The following is a 21843-nucleotide window of genomic DNA, read 5'->3' on the forward strand; positions in this document are numbered from 1 at the left end:
AAATCAACCTGCTTTTTTGTTTTGTTTTCATTTGGTTTTTGATTCTTTTCACTATTGGCAGAAACAGTGTTAATTCCTGGGCCTCTTTCTTGCTAAATTGTGGGTTTCCGGGATGGGGACTGCATCAGGGTCTGTTGACAAGCGGCGGCGGGCACTGACGCTGCCTCCCCTTCAAGGTGGTGGTACCTCCTGATGCCACTGTGGTCAGGAGAGGGTGCTGGGTAGCCAACTGTGCAGTGTGGATGTGTGACCACCTCAGCCTCCGGGGACTGGGGCAAGGGCAAGGAGAGAGCAGTGTGGTAGAGGTGGCTTCACCCCTAAGCTGCTGCCGGCATGCGTGCAGCCCTCACTCGCACAGAGGGCCGCAGGGCCCCCGCTCGGCCACAGCATGTCATGGAAGCCCACTCGGGCAGAGAGGCTCTGCCGGGCTTGACCAGGGGGAGGGTGTCAGTAAAGGAGCGTCACCTCTGCTGGCCAGGCCCGCATGGGGACTGGAGGAACCCTGCATCCGTCAGCAGCCTCTACATCCTCTCCTGCAGGAGGTCCCAGGTGATTGAGAAGTTTGAGGCCTTGGACATCGAGAAGGCAGAGCACATGGAGACCAGTGCACCGGCTGGGCTCGCGCTGGCCGGTGACACTCGCCAGGGCCGAAGCGAGAAGAGGGCATTCCCCAGGAAGCGGGTAAGCTCCCCGGGCGTCACGTGCTCTCAAGGGCCTCGTCACTCTGTTCACAGGTCGTCCCCAGCCCCCAGTCAAGGCCATCCCTCCCTTCCAGTCCTCTTCTGGGCCTTCCTGCGATGGCCTGCCTGACCATTTCTGGGGCACTCCCCCTACGGTTTCGTAGGTACTCTTTTCTGCTCTGGTCTTCTTCTCAATCGGCCTTCTTGAGGCCAGGGCTGGTCTTTGGCATCTCCATGCTAAAACTTCGTCTGTTTTTGCAGAAGGATGTTCTGAATGAGGTTTTAACACCCAAATTGCATCTGGAATCTTCTCTTCTTATCTGCCGTGGCCTTGGCAAAGAGTCTGAATAAACCACTTCCTTAGTCTTTGTCTTGAGGGGCTGCTGAACCCGTCTCTCTGCTCACCCACAAGGAAGAGTCAGCGTGACTGTCCTTCTGGGTAGCATCCTCCCACCACCACCTCTTCTGCAGCTGCCTCTCCTCCTCCCTGCCCTGGTTTCTCTCTTCCTTGTGTAGGTTGGGCACCAGCATGCAGGTGACAGTAGCCTCCATTGGCTCTCCTACCTGCTCACAGCCTCGTGTGGCCACCCCCACAAACCAGGAGTGGTCCTCCTGAGAAGTGAGAGGCTGAAAGTGGCCCAGGCTTCGGGGCGGGCGGGCTGGTGGAGGAAGAACAGGTGATGGTGGTGATGGGCACATCTGGAAGAGAAAACTGCTCTCCAGATGGAGAAGGAGCTCAGCCCCAAGGTGTGCAGTGGAGAAGCCCAGCCACAATCCAGGGCTCAGGTCGGTGCCAGCTCTGCCAGGCACTGCTCTCTGACCCCACACAGATCTTCTCACCCTTGGGGCACCTTGTGGGACCTCCTACCTAGATTTGAGCTGTCCAAGCTGCTGCAGGCCCCCGCCTGGGGCCACATGTCCCCCGGGTTTGGCTGCACTGACAAGCACTGCTCTTTGCCATAGGACCTCACTGCTGAAGCCCCTACAGCCCCGCTCCCAGATGCACCAGCTCCCCCTCTGTCTCCACACCGAAGAGCCAAGTCATTGGACAGGAGGTCCACGGAGCCCTCCATGACGGTGAGCCCGCCAGCACCCAAACAGGGGTCCTTGGAGCTGTCCTGCTGCCTCTGCCCTCCGACCTGTTTCTGTGTCTGTTTCTGTCAGCGCTTCAAGAGCCACTTCTGTGTGCCTGACCCAGCTACCACCTCCTAGGACTCAGAAACAGACCCTGGTGTGGCCTTGCTGCCTTTTCCTCTGTGGATCCTGCAGAACCAGAGGAGTCCACGAGAGTTTCTAGCATTGCTGGAGTATCCTGTGAGGAAGGTCCCCTCGGCCACCACAGGAGAACCTGTCTCCAAGCCAAGGCTAGAGCAGCAGGGGCCTCAGCCTGACCCTGTCCCTCGCCTCTGCTCCTTGGGAGGCAGGACTGCTTTCACTGCGCACTGGGGTCCCCACAGCAGGAAAGCAGGTCTTGGCTGCATCCAGGTTGTACTAGCTCAGGGCATGTCACTGAGTGTGGCTGGCGGCTGAGCAGGGTCAGCAAGGGCCTGGTGGGAGCAGGAGAGGGAAGCAGAGGCCTGGGTGTGCAGCCCACTGGTCAATAGAAAACCTTTTCCCTGCTACTGCCTTCAGCCTCCTAAGAAGATGAGATCTCATTGGCCACACTCCCTTTCATGGGGCCATGGAGTACGAGCCAGAACATTTCCTACTGGGGCAAGTTTTGTGTCACCTTTTAAGCTGGGTTTTGCTCCAGAGTTTGCCGTAGAGGCAAGAGAATACTGTTGTGAACTCTCTCACTCCTTCTGCCTCTCGCCCATTCTCTGATTCCAGAGCTGCTTGGATGGCTCTGGGAAAAACAGAAGACTACCTAGACCAGAGAAGGGTTGGTCCATGTCTGTCAAGGGCACCCTACAGCGGGCCTAACGAGTCATTCTGGGTGTGGGAGCCCAGGGCGGCAGGTGGAGAACAGTTCATTGTGGTCTGGGAGAAAACTGACTGGGTGATTTAGTGTTCCACTCGACAACCCACACAGACTCTGTTTCATGACCTTGGCTGTACTCCTGACTGCTCACTTCCTCTATGGCCTTCCTCTTTCCGTTCACTCCTCACTTGTGCCCCTTCTGGCCTCTGGCTGGATGTTGTCAGCAAATGCTGTCCTTCTGGTTGAGCACGGTCCTTGGGGTGCTGTCGCTGGCTTTCAGGCCTGTGTGTTGTTCGGCTGAAAGGGGACTGCACAGGTGGCAAAGGTGAAGGGCAGAGTCTCAGGGTTCCAGCAATCTAACCAGACCAGTCAGTCTGGTGGTTTTTCATTTTCTGGTTTTAATTTGGTTCTTCATTTTCCTCCCACTCTGTCCAGGACTTGTATTATGAGCCCGATCCGAGCTGTTAGAAGGAGCAGGAAGCCATCATCAGGGTCTGGGTGATACTTCTTACAGGGATGAGATGGAGACTAGCATCCTGATGAATCAGAGGTCTAGGTCTTGACAGGGCTAGGCCACTGCTTCCCACAGGCTGGGGCGACCTGTGGCCACCGGCTTTAGTTCTCGGTCTTCCTATGCCTTCTGTGGAAAAGCCTTTCTGATTCTCTCTTCACACATCTTGGTGGGTTCCCCTTCAGTTAAGCTGCTCAGTGGTTCTCTCCACCTGAGCCCCATTCTTCTGAAGCCCCAGCAAGCCTCAGTGAGGGCTTTCTTTGAGAGCCACTATGGCTCCTCCTGCTGCCTGCAGGGTGCCTGCTTCTCCTCCAGTGTACGCCTCCTCTCTCAAGACACGTGTGTTACGAAGACATCTGGGCAGCCAGGCGCCCCTTCCGGTGCTCCCTCAGCTGGACAGGAACATGCACCCTCCCGGTTGCCCCTTTGCCCGTAACCTGAACACTGTGATTTCCTCTGATGGGGTTTTTCTTCTTTCTTCCTTTCCTCAGCCCGACCTGCTGAATTTCAAGAAAGGCTGGCTGACTAAGCAGTATGAGGATGGCCAGGTGAGTGTGGGAAGCGGGGTGGCCCAAGGACAGTCCTGCGGACATCGAGCTCTGTCTTCCTACTTCTCCTGCGCACCAGGACGTGACCAACAGCCCCACACCCCCTTTTCTGCAATGGGTGGAGGGTGGGGGAAACGACAGGATCTCTGCAACATTAGCTCCCCCACCAGGAACTCTGTCTTGGATGTTCTCCAGGGACCCAGTTCCTCGGGGCCAGGGAAGCCTATGGTTGTGGGGTTTGGCTGTTTCTGCACAGACAGCAAAGTGAACAGCAGCGTGGGGCTTCTAGATTCTTGGCTCTGAGAGAGCATCTGGTGCCATTGGGCCCTGGAGGAGCCAGTGTGGTCATAAAACACAAGAAAGAAGCACCATTTGCAGTCCACCTTGGCAGCCTCAACTTTGACCCAAGAGCAGTGAAGAGGCGCCTGCTAAGACTCTACCCACGATAGCGGCCTGTAGAAACCCATCCTGCTGTGCAGCCAGCCGCTCCTGCTTCCAGCCAGCTGGGCAAACATGCTTCCTCCTCCATACCACAGCCCCTTGAAGAGCCACGTCTCCCTCTGGGCCACTCACAGTAAAGACAGGACCCTAAGTGACGATTCATCCACGCCAGCTGACTGAAGGTGGGCACCCACCTCTGAGCAGCCAAATCAGCGTGGGTACAGGTGCCCTCCTCACTGTCCCCCGTCATCTCTGTCAGGCCTTTCAGGCTAAGGATGGCCCAGCACCACACACCTGTGCATCCACGCAGAGGAGCTACAGCTTTGCTGGCACCCAGGGCATGAGCGCTTAGCTGCCTGCAGCCTGCACAGGCTCCTCTGTGTGCTGCCAGCCATGCACAGGGCCCTGGTTCTGGGAAACCTTGGCAGTTCCTGGTGGTTGAGTCTTTTCTTGTCCCTTTTAGTGGAAAAAACACTGGTTTGTCCTGGCGGATCAGAGCCTGCGGTACTACAGGGATTCAGTGGCTGAGGAGGTGAGTGTTTTGGATTAGCCTCTGTTGTGGAGGCAGCTGGGGGACCCATGCAGCCCCAGAGGCTCAGGACCCACTCACGGCGCCACTGCTCTCTCCCTGTTTGCCTGGTGGGAGGCGAGTGTTGGGGGGAAGGAAGGATGTTTGAGCACAGCACCGCCACAGCCAGCTTCCATGGCCGCTCCCTCTGGGCCTGCTGTGGGTGCCCAGCGTAGGCCCTCAGCAGCTGTCCTGGCTTCTCTTGGAACACTCTCTGCGACGTCTCACTTGGAAAGTCGGGTTTTCACGGGGAAGTGAGTCATTAGCAGAATTGACAGAGATCTTGTCCACTATGTTCAGGAGAGGTAGGTCTGTGCACTAGGCTAGCCTTTCTTGCATCACTCAAAACAGCAGAAATTGGAGGCAACCCGGACACCTGTCCTTAGGGACTGGTTAGATGTATTTGCATACTTGAAATCTCAAACGCACAAAGTGCTCTCTGCACTGTAGTGGAAGCATGTGTCCGTAATACAGATAGACGACTCTTGTGAATGACCTGCCCCCATTGATGTCTAAAATCAGAGAAGGCGCACATTTAAGTGGTGGCTTGTGTACACACAAGAAATTCTCAGAGCATGGCCTGTAGGCTCCGGGGGTGGGGGTGTCGGGCGGGAGGTTCCTGGAACCTTTGAAGGAGACTAGGGCAGTCAAAGTAAGCCTTGTAATGCCAAGTACTGTTAGCTTTGCGTTATTTTGACGTTGGCACTGCTGATACAAAAGCCATGGCAGTGAGTGAAACTGCTATTGCACTAGCAGAAATCATAGACGTGGCATTCAGCTGTGCTTGTGTTCAGTGCCGCCCAGGGAGATTTAAGTGCACATGAGACTTCCCCTGATGGAGCAGTGAGCCTGGGATGTTACCCTCACACCCTCACACCTCCATCTTCTCAGTAGTCTGTAAGTCACTTGTGCAGGTTACAGGAAGCACTGTGAGGGCCCCCGTGCCAGCTGAACCACGGGGAACACCATCTTACTTGAAAGAAGAATCGGCCAACTGTAGTCATTCAGGTTTGAGTATGTGACAGACATTTTCTTAGGAATGGGCCAAGGGGCTTCACCTGCTCCTTGAAGGAAAACCTTTCAGTATTTGTTGACAAAGATACCATTTGAACCTTCAAGCAATAATTAGAATTTGGGGAAACTGTTATTCACTGTCAGGAGCTCGGCAGCTTTTCTTTGTGCAGAGACTTTGCCAGTGTGGTGGTTTGGGACATTATTTAGTGAAATGCGTCCACAATAGGGAGAGCTGCAGCCTGACTGGCACATGCTGCTCGAGCCATGCATGGGCCAAAGACCACTTGAAGAGCAGATGAAGACAACGGGGTTCAGAGTAACCAAAGGTGCAGAGTTCACTGATTTGACCACAGGTTCTACAGTAGAAATTATCAGCCACAGTCATCTGAAGATGCCGTGACAGGACTCTCCCAGCTACGCAGCTCTGTGAAGCCAGGCTCAGCAAAAACACTGTATTGACCAGACTGATGGCTGCAGCAGGCTGTCTCTATGTCGGGCGTTAAAGAGATTTACTAAAAATGTAAAACAGTACCAGTCTGCTTACTGATTTTATTGTATTTTTGCTTTGGAGAACTTTTTAAAAATCATCTTATCGGGCTCATACAACTCTTCTCACAATCCACACATACATCCATTGTGTCAAGCACATTTGTACATTCATTGCCCTCACCATTCTCAAAACATTTGCTCTCCACTTAGGCCCTGGCATCAGCTCCTCATTTTTACCCCCTCCTTCCCTGGAGAATTATCTTTCATAAAAATAAAATGGTTTTAGTCTTAAAGGAAACAGTAAATAAATAACATCTTCCCATGTGACTTGCCAATATACCGGTTGTGCATACAAAGTGCCCCGGCTTACAGCAGGGCGGCATCCCAGTGCTTCCATCATCAGTCGTTTCTGACTTAAGTCACAACTCTGGGTTTTTTGTTGTTGTTATTAGTTTGTTTCAGTTTTCATTATTATTGCCTTTCGTTACCAGTATTTTTATGAATCCAATTTGGAAGCTGTAAACATTACATGTGGACATAAAGATAGAGTGGAATATGGTGTGTAGTACATATTACCAATAAGGTGTACTTACCACTAAGAAAAAGAACAAATAGTTGTCAAAAGCAAAAATAAAATTAGAACCAGCCTTTTTGAGCATTAAACAATATGATTTCCCCATACAAGCGCTGAAGACAAATGTGTGCATAAGCAAATGTGGTGAATAAATATGATGGTGCCCGGCTATTGAGAGATACAGTATTTGGGGTCCTAAAGGCTTGAAGGTAAACAAGCTGCCATCTAGCCCAGAAGCAACCAAGCCCACATGGAAGAACACACCAGCCTATGTGAAAAATCGTATAGTGAATGAAGGGAGTGTGGGGTGGGGACCCAATGCCAATCTCTAGGCAACTGGACATCCCTTTGCAGAGGGGTAGCGTGGAGGAGCTGAGTCACTCAGGGTGCAGTGTAGCATCAAAACACACAACTTTCCTCTAGTTCTTAAATGCTTCCTCCCCCCACTATCATGATCCCAATTCTACCTTACAAATCTGGCTAGACCAGAGGATATACAGTGGTGCAGATAGGAACTGGAAACACAGGGAATCCAGGACAGATGAACTCCTCAGGACCAGTGGTGAGAGTGGTGATACCAGGAGGGTGGAGGGAGGATGGGGTAGAAAGGGGGAACCGATTACAAGTATCTGCATATAACCTCCTCCCTGGGGGATGGGCAACAGTAAAGTGGGTGAAGGGAGACGTTGGGCAGTGTAAGATATGATAAAATAATGTATAAATTATCAAGGGTTCATGAGGGAGGGGGGAGCAGGGATGGAGGGGGAAAAATGAAAACAGCTGATTCCACGAGCCCAAGTGGAAAGCAAATGTTTTGAGAATTATGGCAATGAATGTACAAAAGTGCTTTACACGATTGATGTATATATGGATTGTGATAAGAGTTGTATGAGCCCCAATAAAATTATTTAAAATCATAATAAATAAATAAACAATATGATTTCATTAAATGTCAACCCTGTCCATAGCCAGCGATGAGGAATGGCACTGTGCTGCTTCAAGGGAGTGGGAGATAGGACCTGCGTTCAGTGTGAGTTGTACGGGGAAGTTCCATCTTTGCATTTCTCTCTGCAGGCAGCGGACCTGGATGGAGAAATTGACTTGGCTACATGTTACAATGTCACTGAATATCCAGTCCAACGAAACTATGGCTTTCAGATACATGTAAGCACAGGGGGGCGGGGGGACTTGGAAACAGACAGGGTGGAGGTGGGAAGAGCCAGGCAGAAGCTTTTGGGAGAGTTCTCCTCCACCCCCATGCCCTAGTTCCAGGAGCATCCTGGGTGAGCCAACTGCCACCTGTTACCCTGGCCCTCATTCTTCCCCGTTAATGTGGTCCCTTATGTCATCTAGCCCCAACCCTACTCCGAGTCAGGATCAGAACCCAAAATTAGACACACCATCTTTCTTCCCAAGGTTGCTTAGAGGCTTTTTGCAGATGAAGGTCCTCCTTTACTGTTGAGGTTTGGGGCAGCTAGAAGGATGTGAAGTAGGGAAGCAAAGTAAAAATGTTTGTTAGCTATTTAAATCTCCGGATCCTAGCTTTTTAGTTCCTTCTTCAGTCATTCATCATTTATTCACTCACTCACAAGTCTTTGTTTTTCCCAACATCTTGTAAGGAACTTGGTGGTGGACAAGGCAGACTCTGGCCCTCAAAAAAAAAACTATGATTGGGCAATCAATGCATGCTCTTGCTGGCTTTCCATCTGTGCTGTGGAGGTAGAGGCTTCAGGTCCTGTGACAGAAACTCCATTATATCAACATATTCGAAGTCGATCAGGAGTTCCTAGGTAACCAGATGTGTTAGGCCAGGTTGCCTAGAGAAACAAATCCAGTCACACTCATATATGTGGAAGAGAGAGCATTATATCAAGATGTAATTATATATGAAGAAAACAGCTCAATCTAATCAAGTCCATAAGTCCCTCTTCAGATCCATGCAGTGATGCAGAATTCAGAGAGATTTCAGGCCAGTGGATGCAAAGTTGTGTGGCTCCAATGGTCGTGGCTCCATCACAGGGCTTTGGCCTCCATCAGGGAGGTGAAGGTGGGGGGTGGGGGGGAGGGCTCCAGAGAGCCATTTATAATTTTTAAAGCAAGGACAATATTAAAATATTTGTGCCTAACAGGATAAAACTAAAATGCATACAACTCAAAATGTGTCAGCCTCATTTAAACACAATATTCTATAAGTGAACAAAATAATATTCTATACCTAACAATCAGTTATATTAACACCTGCACCATAATCTTACAAAATATTTCCCCACCGGTGTTGGAGTAACATCAGTCTAGCTTAAACGAATTACTAAGAGGCAGAAGGGTAAGCGTGATGGTGGGAAAGGAGGAAGGTAAAAGGAAACAGAAGAAAGATCCAGGAAGCAAAGCTATAGATAGAGGAACAAACATAGGTGTGCACTTATGTAACTATATTAATTCATAAAAATAGTGGTATTATCATATATACATATATTTATATGCCAATACATTGAGTAAGTGGACGGACTTGGAGCCTCTGCTCAGGCCCTCCCTCAACGCAAGAAAGCAACCTGGAATTCTGTGATGCTCACTCTCCCAGCACGGTTGCTGAAGACAAGATGGGTACACAAGCAAATGTGAAGAAAGTTGATGGTGCCTGGCTATCAAAAGGATTAGCATCTAGGGTCTTAAAGGCTTGAAGTTAAGCAGCCATCTAGCTCAGAAGCAACAAGCCCACAGGAAAGGAGCTCACCATCCTATGCAATCATGAAGTGTCTATAGGATCAGGCATCAGAAGACCCAAAAGAAACAAAAAAAATATTGCTGAGAATGAGGTGGGTCAGAGCACAAATCCAAAACCCATCTGTAGACAGTGGGACATCCCGTCACAGAAGGATCACAAGGAAAGGATGAGTCATCCAGGGCGCATTTTAGCACCCCTGAAACACACAGTATTCCTCTGGTTCCTTGAGGCTTCCTCATCTTCTCCTCCTCCTCCCCCCCCCCCACTATCATGACCCCAATCCTGCCTTTCAGTTCAGACTAGGCTGGAGCATGTACACAGGTACAGATTAAGAGCTCACTACACATAAGAGCTCACTACACATGGGATCCGGATCAGATAAACCCTTCAGGAACAGAATGGGAGTAAAGATAGCAGGAGGGAGGAGAGGGGCATGAAACGGGTGAGGGGAGCGCGTGAGGGGAAAGACAGAGGTCAGTGTAAGATACGAAAATAATAATGTGGGGAGGGAGGGTAAAAAAAGGAGCCTGAAGCCAGGGACTCAAGTAGAAAGTAAATGTTTAGAGAATGATGATGGCCACATATGTACAAGTATGCTTGATATAATTGATGTATGGATTGTTGTAAGAGCCTCCGATGAAATGATCTTTTAAAAAATAATAAGCCCCCCCCAAAAAAAAAACATGAAAATTTGTAAACCCGCCGCTCCATGCCTTTATCCCTCACAATTTGGGTATCCAGGTCCTATTCTGCCCTTTCTTTCAACCCAGTGTTCCGAGGAGATAGGCATGTTCACTGATGTGAAGAATCTTCATTGCAGTTAGGACCTTGTGAGTCTGCATCCATAAGCAAAGTCAAATTAGGACAGGCCGTCCATAAAGTCGGCAGCAGTAGGCATCAATTCACAGGCTCAAAATTCTTCATCTGATGAGGTTCTGGTCAAGTCAGTGTGGGTCACCTTACTTGGCCTTACCATTGGCCCCCTTGGAATTCGACCATGGGCTGGGCCGCTTCACAAGTTCTCAACAGCCCTGGTCTCCTTGGGCTGGATCAAGCCATAGACTGAGGTTCCACACAACTATAAACTTCAGACCAGCCAACCTGCTCTCCTCTAGTCCTCATGAACTAGGCTCACGAGTGTCCATGGACAGACTCAACCCATCTGTTGCTGCATTTTCCCCCTTTCACTCAATATGTGGATCGAGGTGGTCATCACTTAGCAAGCATTTCAGGCTACCCGCAGGCTCCCTTTAATGTTCACTCTTAGAGAGGAGAGTTCCTAAATGGCTTCACATTTTTCCAGCTTCAGGAGCAAACCTGTACTTCAAAATTCATGAAGGCCAAATGGCTCCTTTTTTTTTCCTCCTTCAGTCTGCCACCAGCTCTTTCAGCAGGTCTTTTCGAATGCAAATGTCCTGAGCATTCAAGGCCCTGGATAGGGCTTACCTTTTCTAAGCATTCTTTGCAGATCTGTCCTACACCCATTTAAAGATCCAATTTAATGCTGAAGTCAGTGGGCTTACAAACACTCTATTTTCATATTTCCCAATCATTTCTACCACACATTATATGAATAACAATAAGTAGGAAAAAAACAGTACAATCCTAATACAGCCAGATGCTAAACACATTTTTAAAACAGTCCAATTCAATTCCTTTCTTTAAACCATAACATTCATATGCAATATGGCTGCATCAAGCCAGGGCATGGCCTCAGAGAAGTTCAAGGGGCAATTGCACCCCCTGAGCCCAAAATTCACAATTATCACATTCATTTTTCACCTTTCCAGAGAGGAACAACCAAAAACAACATGTAGGAATCAAAACCTTACTTCCCATGCCCTTTCCAGAAAACAATCAAGTAAGCAGCATGACCCTGTCTGACCTCTGGCTAGCCAGAGAGGAAAAACTACCATGAGGTAGAGGTCAGACAAGCACCCACTCCATATTCATGATTTGTTTCTCCAGTACCCCACTCCTAGTTCCACAATGCATTAGACAGGTTGACTAGAGAGACAAATCCAGTGACACTCATGTGTGTAAGATAGAACTTTATATCAGGAAGTAATTACCGTATATACTCGTGGATAAGCCAAGTTCTGTGGTGAAATTAGGTGCCTCCACTGATAATTGGGTCGGCTTATACTTGGGTGTATATGGTATATATGAAAACATCCCAGCCCCGTCCAGATCAAGTCCCTCAGTCCCTCTCCAGAGTCATGAAGTCACATGCAGTGACAGAGAATGCAGGATGAGCACAGGCTGGTGGATCCAATGGTGGCCACGTCACAGGGCCGTGTCTGCCACTAGGAAGAGGAAGGCAGGGGGTGGGGAACCTCCAGAGAGCCATTTATCTTGGTTGCACCTCTTAAGGGGGTCATCAAGCTGTGACCTGGTTGACAAGCTAAATTCCATATCTCCTCACAAGTGCCGTGTTGGCACAATAAACCTCTCACACCAGACTTAGAGGAAACCCAGGCCCTGGCCAGCAGCCAGCGTGTTAATGCTAATGAGGAGCTCAGCTTCCAGGCCCGCAGGGCTGCGGAGCTCCTGTGCAGCCTTTGCCAATAGCCTTGGCATAATCCAAGATGGGTTGTTGGCTTGTTCTCATGGCTGGAAGGAGGGGATCTTGTTTACTGACAAATGGCCTCCAGCTAAGATTTCCTCCCACCCACCCACCCCCAAAAAACACCAAGAAACCTAGTAGGTTTCCTTAGGAAGCCATTCTGAGGGAGAACGTGGGCTGTTAACAGGGGCAGCTCCCTGACCTGAACAAATCGCTACTTGGTGGTATGGGTCATTTTCTCATGAGGTGACTCCCACCTGAAACTTGCGCATCCCAGCAGCTGCCTAAAAGCATGTCCTGCACTCCAACTCCTGCCATCCCAGGGCCCGGAGGCAGCCTGATCCTCCAGGTCTGATTTCAGGGCTCGGGAACTAAGGTGCAAAAGCCAGACAGGGCAAAGACGGGAGGCAGGTACTGTGGGAAGCTGGGGAGGAGAGAGGAAGATGGGTGGTTGTGAGGAAGACATGGGCCATAGTAGGTGAGGGAGGTTGTCCAGGATGAAGGAGAAGCGGATCTGAGCTGGGAAGGAGCCCCAGGTGAGCAGGGAGGTGGGGGGGGGGCGGGCAGGGGTGAAGAGCTCAGAGCCTCCAGGCGGGTCATGAATGTCCACAACATGAGGACGGAGTAACACACCGGCCAAGAACCCGGAGGTCATCCAAGCCCATCTGCACCCTCTTCTCACACAGTGAGATGCGTGACTCCTTCATCTTGGGGGTGGGGGTTGACACTGTTGGTAGAGGCTCCAGGGAGATAAGAGCAGCACCAGCCGGCAGGTGAGCTCTCTTCAGTTTTGTCCTATACCCAGCCATCCTCAGGACATTTAACACTGAAGCCACCCCATTAGACACGGCTGTAGACACACACAACATGGAGCCCAACCCTCCTCACACTCACCTTCACTGCCAGTCCAGCCACAAGCAAAGCTGTTCCCCTACTGCACCCCCTGCACCCTGCCTGCCCCTGCAAAAGACCCCGGCCACCCTGACTGGGGTCAGGAGGCGCTCAAGCTGTTTCTCTGCCCTGACTCAGCCTCATGTCTTCCTCATGACCTGCCCCTTTACTGTCACGCCTGCCACCACCATGCACTCTGCAGCTCCAGATCTTTGCCACAGCAGCCTCCTGGACTTCCTCCGTGTAACCACCAGGGCCCTGACTATCCCTGCCCACTGGTCCTGTTCTTACCCCATGCACTAAATGTGTGCCCCACAACTTGCCGTGGTGTTGCACGAAGCAGGCCCTCGCACTGCTCCCTGCCTGGAACATACATCTACTTCCATGCACCCTTCCAGTGGTTTGTCAGACCACAAGACCCAGCGCCACGTGGCTGTGTTGTAAGGCTTCACTCGCCACTGCTGGTTGCACACGTACCGTATTATGCCGTCTCTGTGAGCCCCAGGGAGGACCCTGTTGTCTCGTTTGTCCTTAGCACATGTGAGCTCACTTGACGTCTGTCAGAGAGGAGCTCCTGGCTGACTGCTAACGAGTGCCGCTGAGGTGTGCACAGTCTCCCTGTTCCTGCTGTCCACCTGATGTGCCCGTGACACTCCTGGAAGGGCTGTCTTGCCCAGCCAGGCCCCTACATGACTGCCAGGGCTGGGAACTGCAGGCATGTTTGGAGAATCACTGGTTACCCTCATCTTTTGTACAGACCAAGGAGGGCGAGTTTGCCCTCTCGGCGATGACATCCGGGATCCGGCGGAACTGGATCCAGACCATCATGAAGCATGTCCACCCAACCACTGCTCCTGATGTGACGAGGTAAGCCAGGCCCGAGGCTGGCCTCCCTCCAGACCAATGGTTCTTTCTGACATTCCTTCTCTACTGTCCCCTTCATCCCTGCCTCCTGCTTTCCTGCTTCCGGCCAGCCCTTCCTTTCCCAGCCCACGGGTTCTGCCCATGCTGAGGGTTCTTTGGGCACACCCTACCATTCTGCCAGATCCTGGTTTGTTGGCCTTTGCTTGGGCCCAGTGTTGGTACTTGTGGCTCTCTGCTGTGATGCTTTAAGTCCTGGCAGCCCTGAGACGGCAGTACTCACAGGCTCTTGTAAGCCTGCCTTTTCCTCTTTTCACCTGTCTCACATATATGGTTTTTGTCCCCACCAAGAAGGATGGGGTGGAGGGGTTTGTAAGGAAATTAGTAGGTCACCACAGCCAAGATCAGCAAACAGGAGACAGTCATTGGTCCCCTGCAGCACCATTCCCCACTCTCCACCTCTCCACCGTGTGGTCACCTGGCCAGGAAGCTGCACAGCCGCATGGTCTGAGCACCGCTCCTCTCCCATGTATCATCTCTGTGCCAGCGGAGCTCGGTGCTGAAGCCCTGATTGGAAGACTGCTCCCTCCTGTGTCTCTGGCCCTGCCTCTCACAATTGGCTGTGTGCTAATCCTCTTTTCAAAAGAGAGGAGATGCTTCTTGTGTGTTGGTGGTGCTGTGAAGGCCAGCAAGTGTTCTTGCTCGCTGGCCTCGGGGCCAGGAGCCTCTGACGTTCACCACAGCCTCTCGGGTGCTTCGTGCACTTAGCCGGGGAGCTCGGTGGCAGCAGGGAGGCCAAGTCTGGGCGTGGCCACTTGCTGGGTGCTCTCCAAACCCTGCCTCTCATCAAACTGACTCCAGACCACTTTGAACAAGAATTAAGAAAAGGAATCCCACATTGATTATTTCCTCTTTCCATATTACTGTGGGAAAACATATATAAAATCTGTGTCATTATAGCCATTTTCTGTGGAATTCAGTGACATTCACGTCCTTCCTCATGTTGTGCACCCACCACCGCTCTCCCATGTCCGGACCCTTCCATCACCTTCCACAGGAATTCTCCTTCCGCTCTCCCTAGCCAGGTAACCAGGAGCAGGTTTGCATTCTATTCGTTTGCTACTTCTGGGTATTTCAGTTCAGTGGGATCAGACATTCTTTGTTCGTCTGACTGACTGGCTTCATCCAGCAAAATGTTTTCAAAGTTCGTCTATGTGATTGCATCCGAATTTCATTTCTCTTTATGGCTGAGTCATGCTCTACTAGACGCCTGTAGACCAGACTTTTTTCTCCGTTCATCTAGTGTTAGACATGCCGCAGTGAGCAGTGGTGTACAGCACATCTGTGTGAGTCCTGTTTTCCAGTATTGTGACTGTATACATTCCCAGCAGTGGAACTGGTGAGCCTTGGGGTAGTTTTGTTGGTTAGTCTTGTAGTTAGCTCAGCTCATCTTGAATCAGAACCAACTCGATAGCAGTGGGTTGGGTTGGGTGTGGTAATTCTGTGTTAACTTTTTGAGGAACTTGATTCTTCTTTGATCCTTTCCTATCTTTATTGGCATCGTTTGTCCAGGGCTTCTCACGGTTCTCACTGGTTCCTGAGTCAGTCAGGCCAGGAGACTATGACCAGGACTAGCACGCTGTTTTCCACCTTTCAGGATCGACTCCCTGATTCTTAGAGGAATCAACCCCCTTCTCGTAGGGTGTCTTGTCTGCCCAGTGAGGCAGGAGGGTGCAAGGGAGTGCGGGGAAGGCTTCCCTGCCGAGGCTACTGGCAACAGCAGAGGCTCGCCGTGTGGGTTCCAAATACACAACGGCCAGCTAGTCTGGCGGGGGCTCCATGGGCCTTGCGCTCACTCCTCTTCTGTGCAGTGGATCGAGGCTCCTGCCTGCAGACACTGACCCTAGCTCCTCAGCCCTGGGATGTTGCTGAGCAGGTGTATCTGTGACCTGGGAATGCTATGTGCATGTGGGCAGAGCGGGTCCAAGGAAGAGGCCCCACCCTGGCTCTCCTGTTTCTCTTCAACGTGGTGTGGCCTCCAAGCCCTACGCAGATGCCTGGGATCACAGTGAGGTTCAAGATGCGCCTCCTACCTTCCGGGGACCAAATCCCATACAAAGGTTTGGCGCAGTAGTTACCTTGCTGACTAGAATTTATGGACCGAGCAGAGTACACGTCCCGCATTGGTTCTCAGCCTTTGTCCTTAGGGGACTTCACTATTTGAGGAGTGAAGCGCTCTTTAGTACTGCAAGGCCCAATCCCAGGAGGGCATTACAAACAGAGATGTGTCAGAAGGGCTAGGTGCGTGCCCTCCTTGTTCGGTCGTCCTTAGACTTGCTGGCTTGTTGCCCATTTTCTGCCTCTGAAGCTAGAGGCTCCTCAAGGAGCAGGCCTGTCCTCCATGGAGAGCCGGTCCACACTTAGGGAGGGCAGCCTCTCCCTGCTGGGAGGACCATGCATAAGAGGTGGTCCCTCTTTGTGTCCCAGCCATGGCTGTCAGCTGTGGGACACACTGGTCATTGTTTTGCAGATATGCATGGTCTCAGATGAAGGTTTGCAGACCCCCATAGCCCTGAAGCTTTGTGTGTGCCTTAGCCGGCAACTGGAACTGGGCCTCGTGCAGACCTGCTTTCTTTGGCCCCATTTGCCTCTGAGAGTTCTGGTGGGGCCACACTCCCCAGCCTGAAGTTGGTTGGATTCTCCTGAAGCCTTTCCAGGGCAGGGAGCCTGGAGACTGCTGTCGCAGATCTACACCTAGCCTTCTTGCCAGAACACCCCCAAAGCAGTGCCTTGCCCCACCCCTGCTCAGATAGGCCATCTTCAGGGTCTGGGCAGACAGGACCCAGCCGAAGCATCCTCAGGTGCCCCAAGCCTTCTCCAGGCCTCCCTCACCTACCTAGTGTGCTTGGGGGCCAGGCTCCACCATGTGTCCTCCAGCTCAGGCTCCCCTGGTGGGGGTGCCCTCCAGCACTACGTAATGAAGCCTGCCAGGTAGCTGGGCTGTCTCACCCAGAACCTGAGCCAGTCCTTCTGACCCATCTTCCATGCCAGCAACAAGAATAGTTTCAACACATTATTTCTGCATGCTGCTTACCTGCTTGGTGTCCACCCATCCACCTGTCAGAAAAGGCCTAAGGAAGTGGCTGTTTTTCATTCATGCTGCCACCACTGCCCAGTACAGAGACACCACAGAAGAAGCCAAGTCTATCCAGGAGCCCAGGTGGTGGCCATATCAGCATAGCCTACAAGGCACTTGGTCAACCCTCGTCTGGACAGTGTGGGCCAGGCACTCAGCAGAGCTCTGTCTCGGCCTTTGGGCAGCAGGGCCATCGTGACACAGCCGTCATAGCGCCTGTCAGACAAGGGAATCTCCATCCACCTTCATGCCCCCAACTGGAACCCTGGGCAGCTGGTGGCTTCTCCTCTCCCATCACTCAGAGCCAGGTTTGAGTTCTCTCCAGGACGGGGTAGCTGGCTAAGGGGTAGCCAGGACACTCCCTCTCTGGCTCTCCTGATGGCCTCGAGGGCATCTGTGTCATTGTGCAATGTGGAATCGTTACCTGAGCTGCTAACAGGTACTGTGCCCTTGTCCCGCCAGCTCATTGCCAGAGGAGAAGAGCAAGAGCAGCTCCCCTGAGATCTGCCCTCGGCCAAGTGAAAAGCAGGAAGGCGGCCTGGGAGAGCCGGACCCTGAGCAGAGACGGAGCCGTGCGAGGGAGCGGAGGCGCGAGGGGCGCTCCAAGACCTTTGACTGGGCCGAGTTCCGTCCCATCCAGCAAGCCCTGGCCCAAGAGAGGGCCAGTGCCAGGAGACCCTGTGATGCCCAGGACTCTGGGTGCACTGAGGCAGACCTAGGGGAGCAGGAACTGGAACGGGAGCGCACCAGGCGCCGGGAGGAGCGCCGCCGACGTTTCGGGGCCCTCGACACTGCAGACCCAGGGCCAGGAGCAGATGATGCTGTCTCTCACATGGAGGTAGACCGGAGCTCGGGGCTGCCCGTGACCTCAGACCTGAAGACACAGAGTGTCCATGTGGAGATTGAGCAGCGTTGGCATCAAGTGGAAACCACACCCCTGCGGGAAGAGAAGCAAGTGCCCATTGCCCCGCTGCACCTGGCCCCCTTTGAGGACGGAAGTGACCGGCTCCCTGCACACGAGCTGACCTCTCTGCTGGAAAAAGAGGTAACACAGAGGGTGGGGACATGCCTGGGGACACCTCCACTGCTGGCATGTGTAACCATGGAGAAACAGACACAGCAGCAAATGCTCATGGTTTAGGCTGAGGGCTGAGGGGATGCAGACATCCCAGCCAGTCCCCAGGAGAGTGCCAGCAGGAGGCGGGGCCTGCTTCCAGAGAGCTGGACAAGATTAGGGCAGTGCCCCAGCGCAGGGTCTGTCAGCCAGTCGCAGGGTGGAAGCGGACAGGGATGTGACCAGACTCCAGTTTGGGCTGCTCCAGGGCAGCAGAGATGGGACTGACTGATGGAAGCCTGGAAAGCAGCCAGAGGGTCATGATGTGGGACTGAGGTCCAGGAGGCGGCCTGCAGAGCATGCAGGGATGGCCTGAGTAGACATGGAAGCCAGGTGCGTGATTCCCCACCATCCTGGTAAAGAATGGGTGGGTGCCTCTGGCAGCTGATCTGAGACCAGCTTGGATCTATTTGTTATTAGACTACTCAGGGGGCTAACTCCTCTTGAACCCTCTTTAGGGCGGTAAGGTACAGCATGAATAAGTAGCCTCCCACACGTGTGACTTACCAAGTCCGTGCTTTAAAATAATCCAGAACTCAATCCGTGCAACTTCACAGGGGCTCCATGGTCTAGAAGCTACACATGGTATTGCTATGAAATTCAGAGGCCTGGTTATTAGCAACATATTTTAAATGCACTCTTCGACATAACTAAAGTCAAAGATTTCCCCTGTACCTTAGAGCATGTCGAGTGCTTCTGTTGTACCTTCTCGTTCGTTGTGTGGCCTGGCTCAGAAGTGTTTACACTCGGCCATCCCAAGGCACCTTTGCTCTCTGTTCGCCTGGAGAAACAGAGAAACTGGAGAGTCGGGAATCCGAGGAGGACGGGGCTGTCTGAGGAGCCCTGCTGGCGTATTGGTTTCTGGTTAGGCTGCTAACTACACGGTCAGCAGTTTGTAACCCCAGACGCTCCACAGGAAAAAGTCTTGGCTTTCTAATCCCATAAAAAGGTCTGAGAAGCCCACAGGGACAGGGCTACCGTGTTCTTTAGGGTCCCAGTAAGTCAGAATTGACTCCGTGGTGCAGTGAGTTTGGGTGTTTTGTTTGTGGGCAGGGTTGGTGGTGGTGTGGGATATGTAACTAGTCACCCCATGAGCAAGTGCTTCCCTCACCATGAGATCTGAAGAACTAGGTGGTGCCCAGCTTCCAATACTAAACGTTTGATCTAAAATTCTATAGAAGAATTCCAATCCAAAGGCAGAAATACAGGACAGAATTACAAGTGATGATGAACTCCAGACTGAAACTGAGGCAATCTTAAAAACTTTAAACCAGACCCAGCCCCTGGAGTCTTCTTAAGGCCAAGCAGTAGTGTAGTTAATCCCGTTTTTCGTTTTCAAGTTGCCCTTGAGCATGTGCGTCCGAGTGACGATAGCCATTTGGAAGACGGGCGAGGAACTTTAGGAGGCAATGAGTGTGTATGAGCCGGGAGAGAAAGCTCAGATGGTGGTGAGCACTTGAGAGAGTGTGGTCCAAGTCACTGAAGTGTGTGTGCTTCGCTATGTGTGTGCGCAGCCAGGAAAGAGGGGAATTGCCCCTGACCCACTCCTCATCTTATTCAGGGGTTCAGGCTGACACTTGGCGCTAGTGCCAACACGCCCATTTTTCCATTTTCTGCGCAGGTTAATAAAACAATGAAGCCAAGAGAACCGTGAAACACAGCTCAGGCCCACATCACTGCCGTTGGGATGGGCTGTGCCAGCAGCCTGCCAGGCACCATGCCCAGGCTGTGATTTTTCTCAGACTGTCAAGTGCCCACCATAAGAGCCCTGGCAACAACAGTGTAATGGTCATGTGCTCAACTGCTACCCAGAGGTCAGCATTTTGAACCCACGAGCTGCCTCTCGGGGAAAATGTAGCTGTCTACCACAGAAAGCTCTCGCCTTGGGCGTCTTCCCAGGGGGCAATCATGCTCTGTTCTGCAGGCCGCTGTGGCTCAGAATCGACCCTGCAGCCTGGGCTCTGTTCTTTATTTTGAGTGCTGCTGGGTCTTCAGTGTTTAACAGCCAGGGGACCTTGATAGCAAGCCCGCTATACCTTCTGAGTCCTCCCCACCAAGGAGTTTCCAGCTCCTGACTGCCAAGGTTACACTCACGAACACTCACGCACACACTTTGCAAGTGCCCAGGAAGGGGTAAGTGGGTGGTGGAAGAAGGGAAAGTGGGTGCCTGGTCACTGGGTTCATACTGCCAGGGAGGGAGCTCTTTAGCCGACAGAACTTTCTGTGGGATCTGTCTCTCATGATGTCAGAGCAGAGTCCAGATTCGTCCACAGAGGGGAGCGAGCGGCCCCAGGTGGGACTTGGCCCAAGAGGCCATTTTCTAGTGTGTGTGTTACAAAAACACCTGCAGCACAGCATTGACCAAGTCAACAGTGTCTCCAGAGCATACTGCAGTGACACTGGTTCCCCCTCCAACCGCTCCTGCTCCCCTTCTCCAGCCACTCGCCACTGTGAGCACAGGCCCAGGAGGCCACCAATAGCCTGTCTTTTCTTTGTGTGTGTGCCTATTTCGTATCAGTGAGAGCAAGTAGTGTGTGTGTTAGCCACAGACTCATTGTGTTAAATACAGTGTTTTCAAGGTTCATCCAGTCACAGCATGTTTGAGACCACATTTGTGTTTACAGTGGAGTAGGAATCCATTGTCTCTGTATCACATCTTGCATGTCCAGTCATCCCCAGGAAGACTTGCATGGTGGACAGCTCTACTTCAAGGACATAAGCAAGTGTGGGGCTGATGCAGGAGCCTAGGTCTGCCAGGAACAGGAAGGACGAGCCAGGTCTCATGTTCCCACCACCACCAGGCATAACTCACAGTCTGTGTGGGTTGAACCTGAGTGGTTGAGGGCTAGGTCAGCCCGTCTCCAGAAACTGGAGACTCCAAATGGCCCTAGCCACATGGGAGACCAGGAGGAGAGTCACTATGTGCCATAGCCCAGACGGACGGGGTCCCACCAGTCGTCTTCATCTGCCTTCATTATGATTGTGGCTTTGTTGTGATTAAAGTGTGTGTCTTTTGCCCACAGTTGGAACAGAGCCAGAAAGAGGCCTCTGAACTCCTGGAGCAGAACCGGCTTCTCCAGGACCAGCTGCGCATGGCGCTAGGCCGGGAGCAGAGTGCGAGGGAGGGCTACGTGCTGCAGGTAGGGCCTGGGCACGGCACATGGGGGCTTCCGTATGGGCATTCACACCCCATTGGGTACGAATGTGCAAAATCTGGCTGAATGGCACCATGCCCTGCCCCAGGAGGGGCTCTGTGCAGTGGGGGCTTCTTGTGTGTTTCCTTCCCGCCTCCCCACTGGAGGTTTTGTTTACAAATCATCCTGGTGCTCTGGCCCTGCTACAGGTGCCTTCTCAGCACCAGGTCTTGGATGCCACTGCTAATGGTTTTCCCAAAGGCCCTGTTTGCAGAGCTCAAGTCAGAGCCTGACTCCCTGGCCAGAAACTAGCCTCCCGGGGAACAAAGGGGGTACACCACACCTGCCTAGAGCACCTGGGAGCCGTGTTGTGCTCTGACGGGCAGTCTGGGGGAGAAGAGTCCCCACACTGGTGGAAGAGCTAGCTGATCTGTGGGTTCTGATGCAGGGTGCCCGCTGGGGCACAGCCTCTACTTCCTCTGGGCGGTGTCTGAGCCACGGCAGCCATCAGTGGCATGCTGCAATGGGCAGCTTGTGGCACTCGAAGGCATTGGGGAACTTTGCTGCAATGGAGAAGGAGTGATGTGTTGATAGGCTTACACATCCGCCGACAGGGCAGCCAACAGGCCCAGCCCTGGGCAGCACCAGGTCCCCACTCCAGCCTTCCTTTCTA

General features: G+C 52.3%; 1 protein-coding gene across 6 annotated transcripts in view; it reads left to right on the forward strand.

Annotated features, from left to right (window-relative positions):
- Positions 1–21843, forward strand: part of MPRIP (myosin phosphatase Rho interacting protein) — a 172587-nt gene that overhangs the window by 128759 nt on the left and 21985 nt on the right. For all 6 annotated transcript variants that reach the window (XM_075560928.1, XM_075560930.1, XM_075560931.1 and 3 more), the window contains exons 8-15: positions 540–681; positions 1644–1757; positions 3604–3660; positions 4565–4633; positions 7821–7910; positions 13683–13792; positions 17385–17967; positions 21060–21176. In XM_075560928.1, coding sequence (XP_075417043.1) covers positions 540–681; positions 1644–1757; positions 3604–3660; positions 4565–4633; positions 7821–7910; positions 13683–13792; positions 17385–17967; positions 21060–21176 — 1282 coding nt within the window. The remainder of the gene's footprint in view (positions 1–539; positions 682–1643; positions 1758–3603; positions 3661–4564; positions 4634–7820; positions 7911–13682; positions 13793–17384; positions 17968–21059; positions 21177–21843) is intronic.

Source organism: Tenrec ecaudatus, chromosome 10 (genome assembly GCF_050624435.1).
Source record: "Tenrec ecaudatus isolate mTenEca1 chromosome 10, mTenEca1.hap1, whole genome shotgun sequence".
Lineage (NCBI taxonomy): Eukaryota > Metazoa > Chordata > Mammalia > Afrosoricida > Tenrecidae > Tenrec > Tenrec ecaudatus.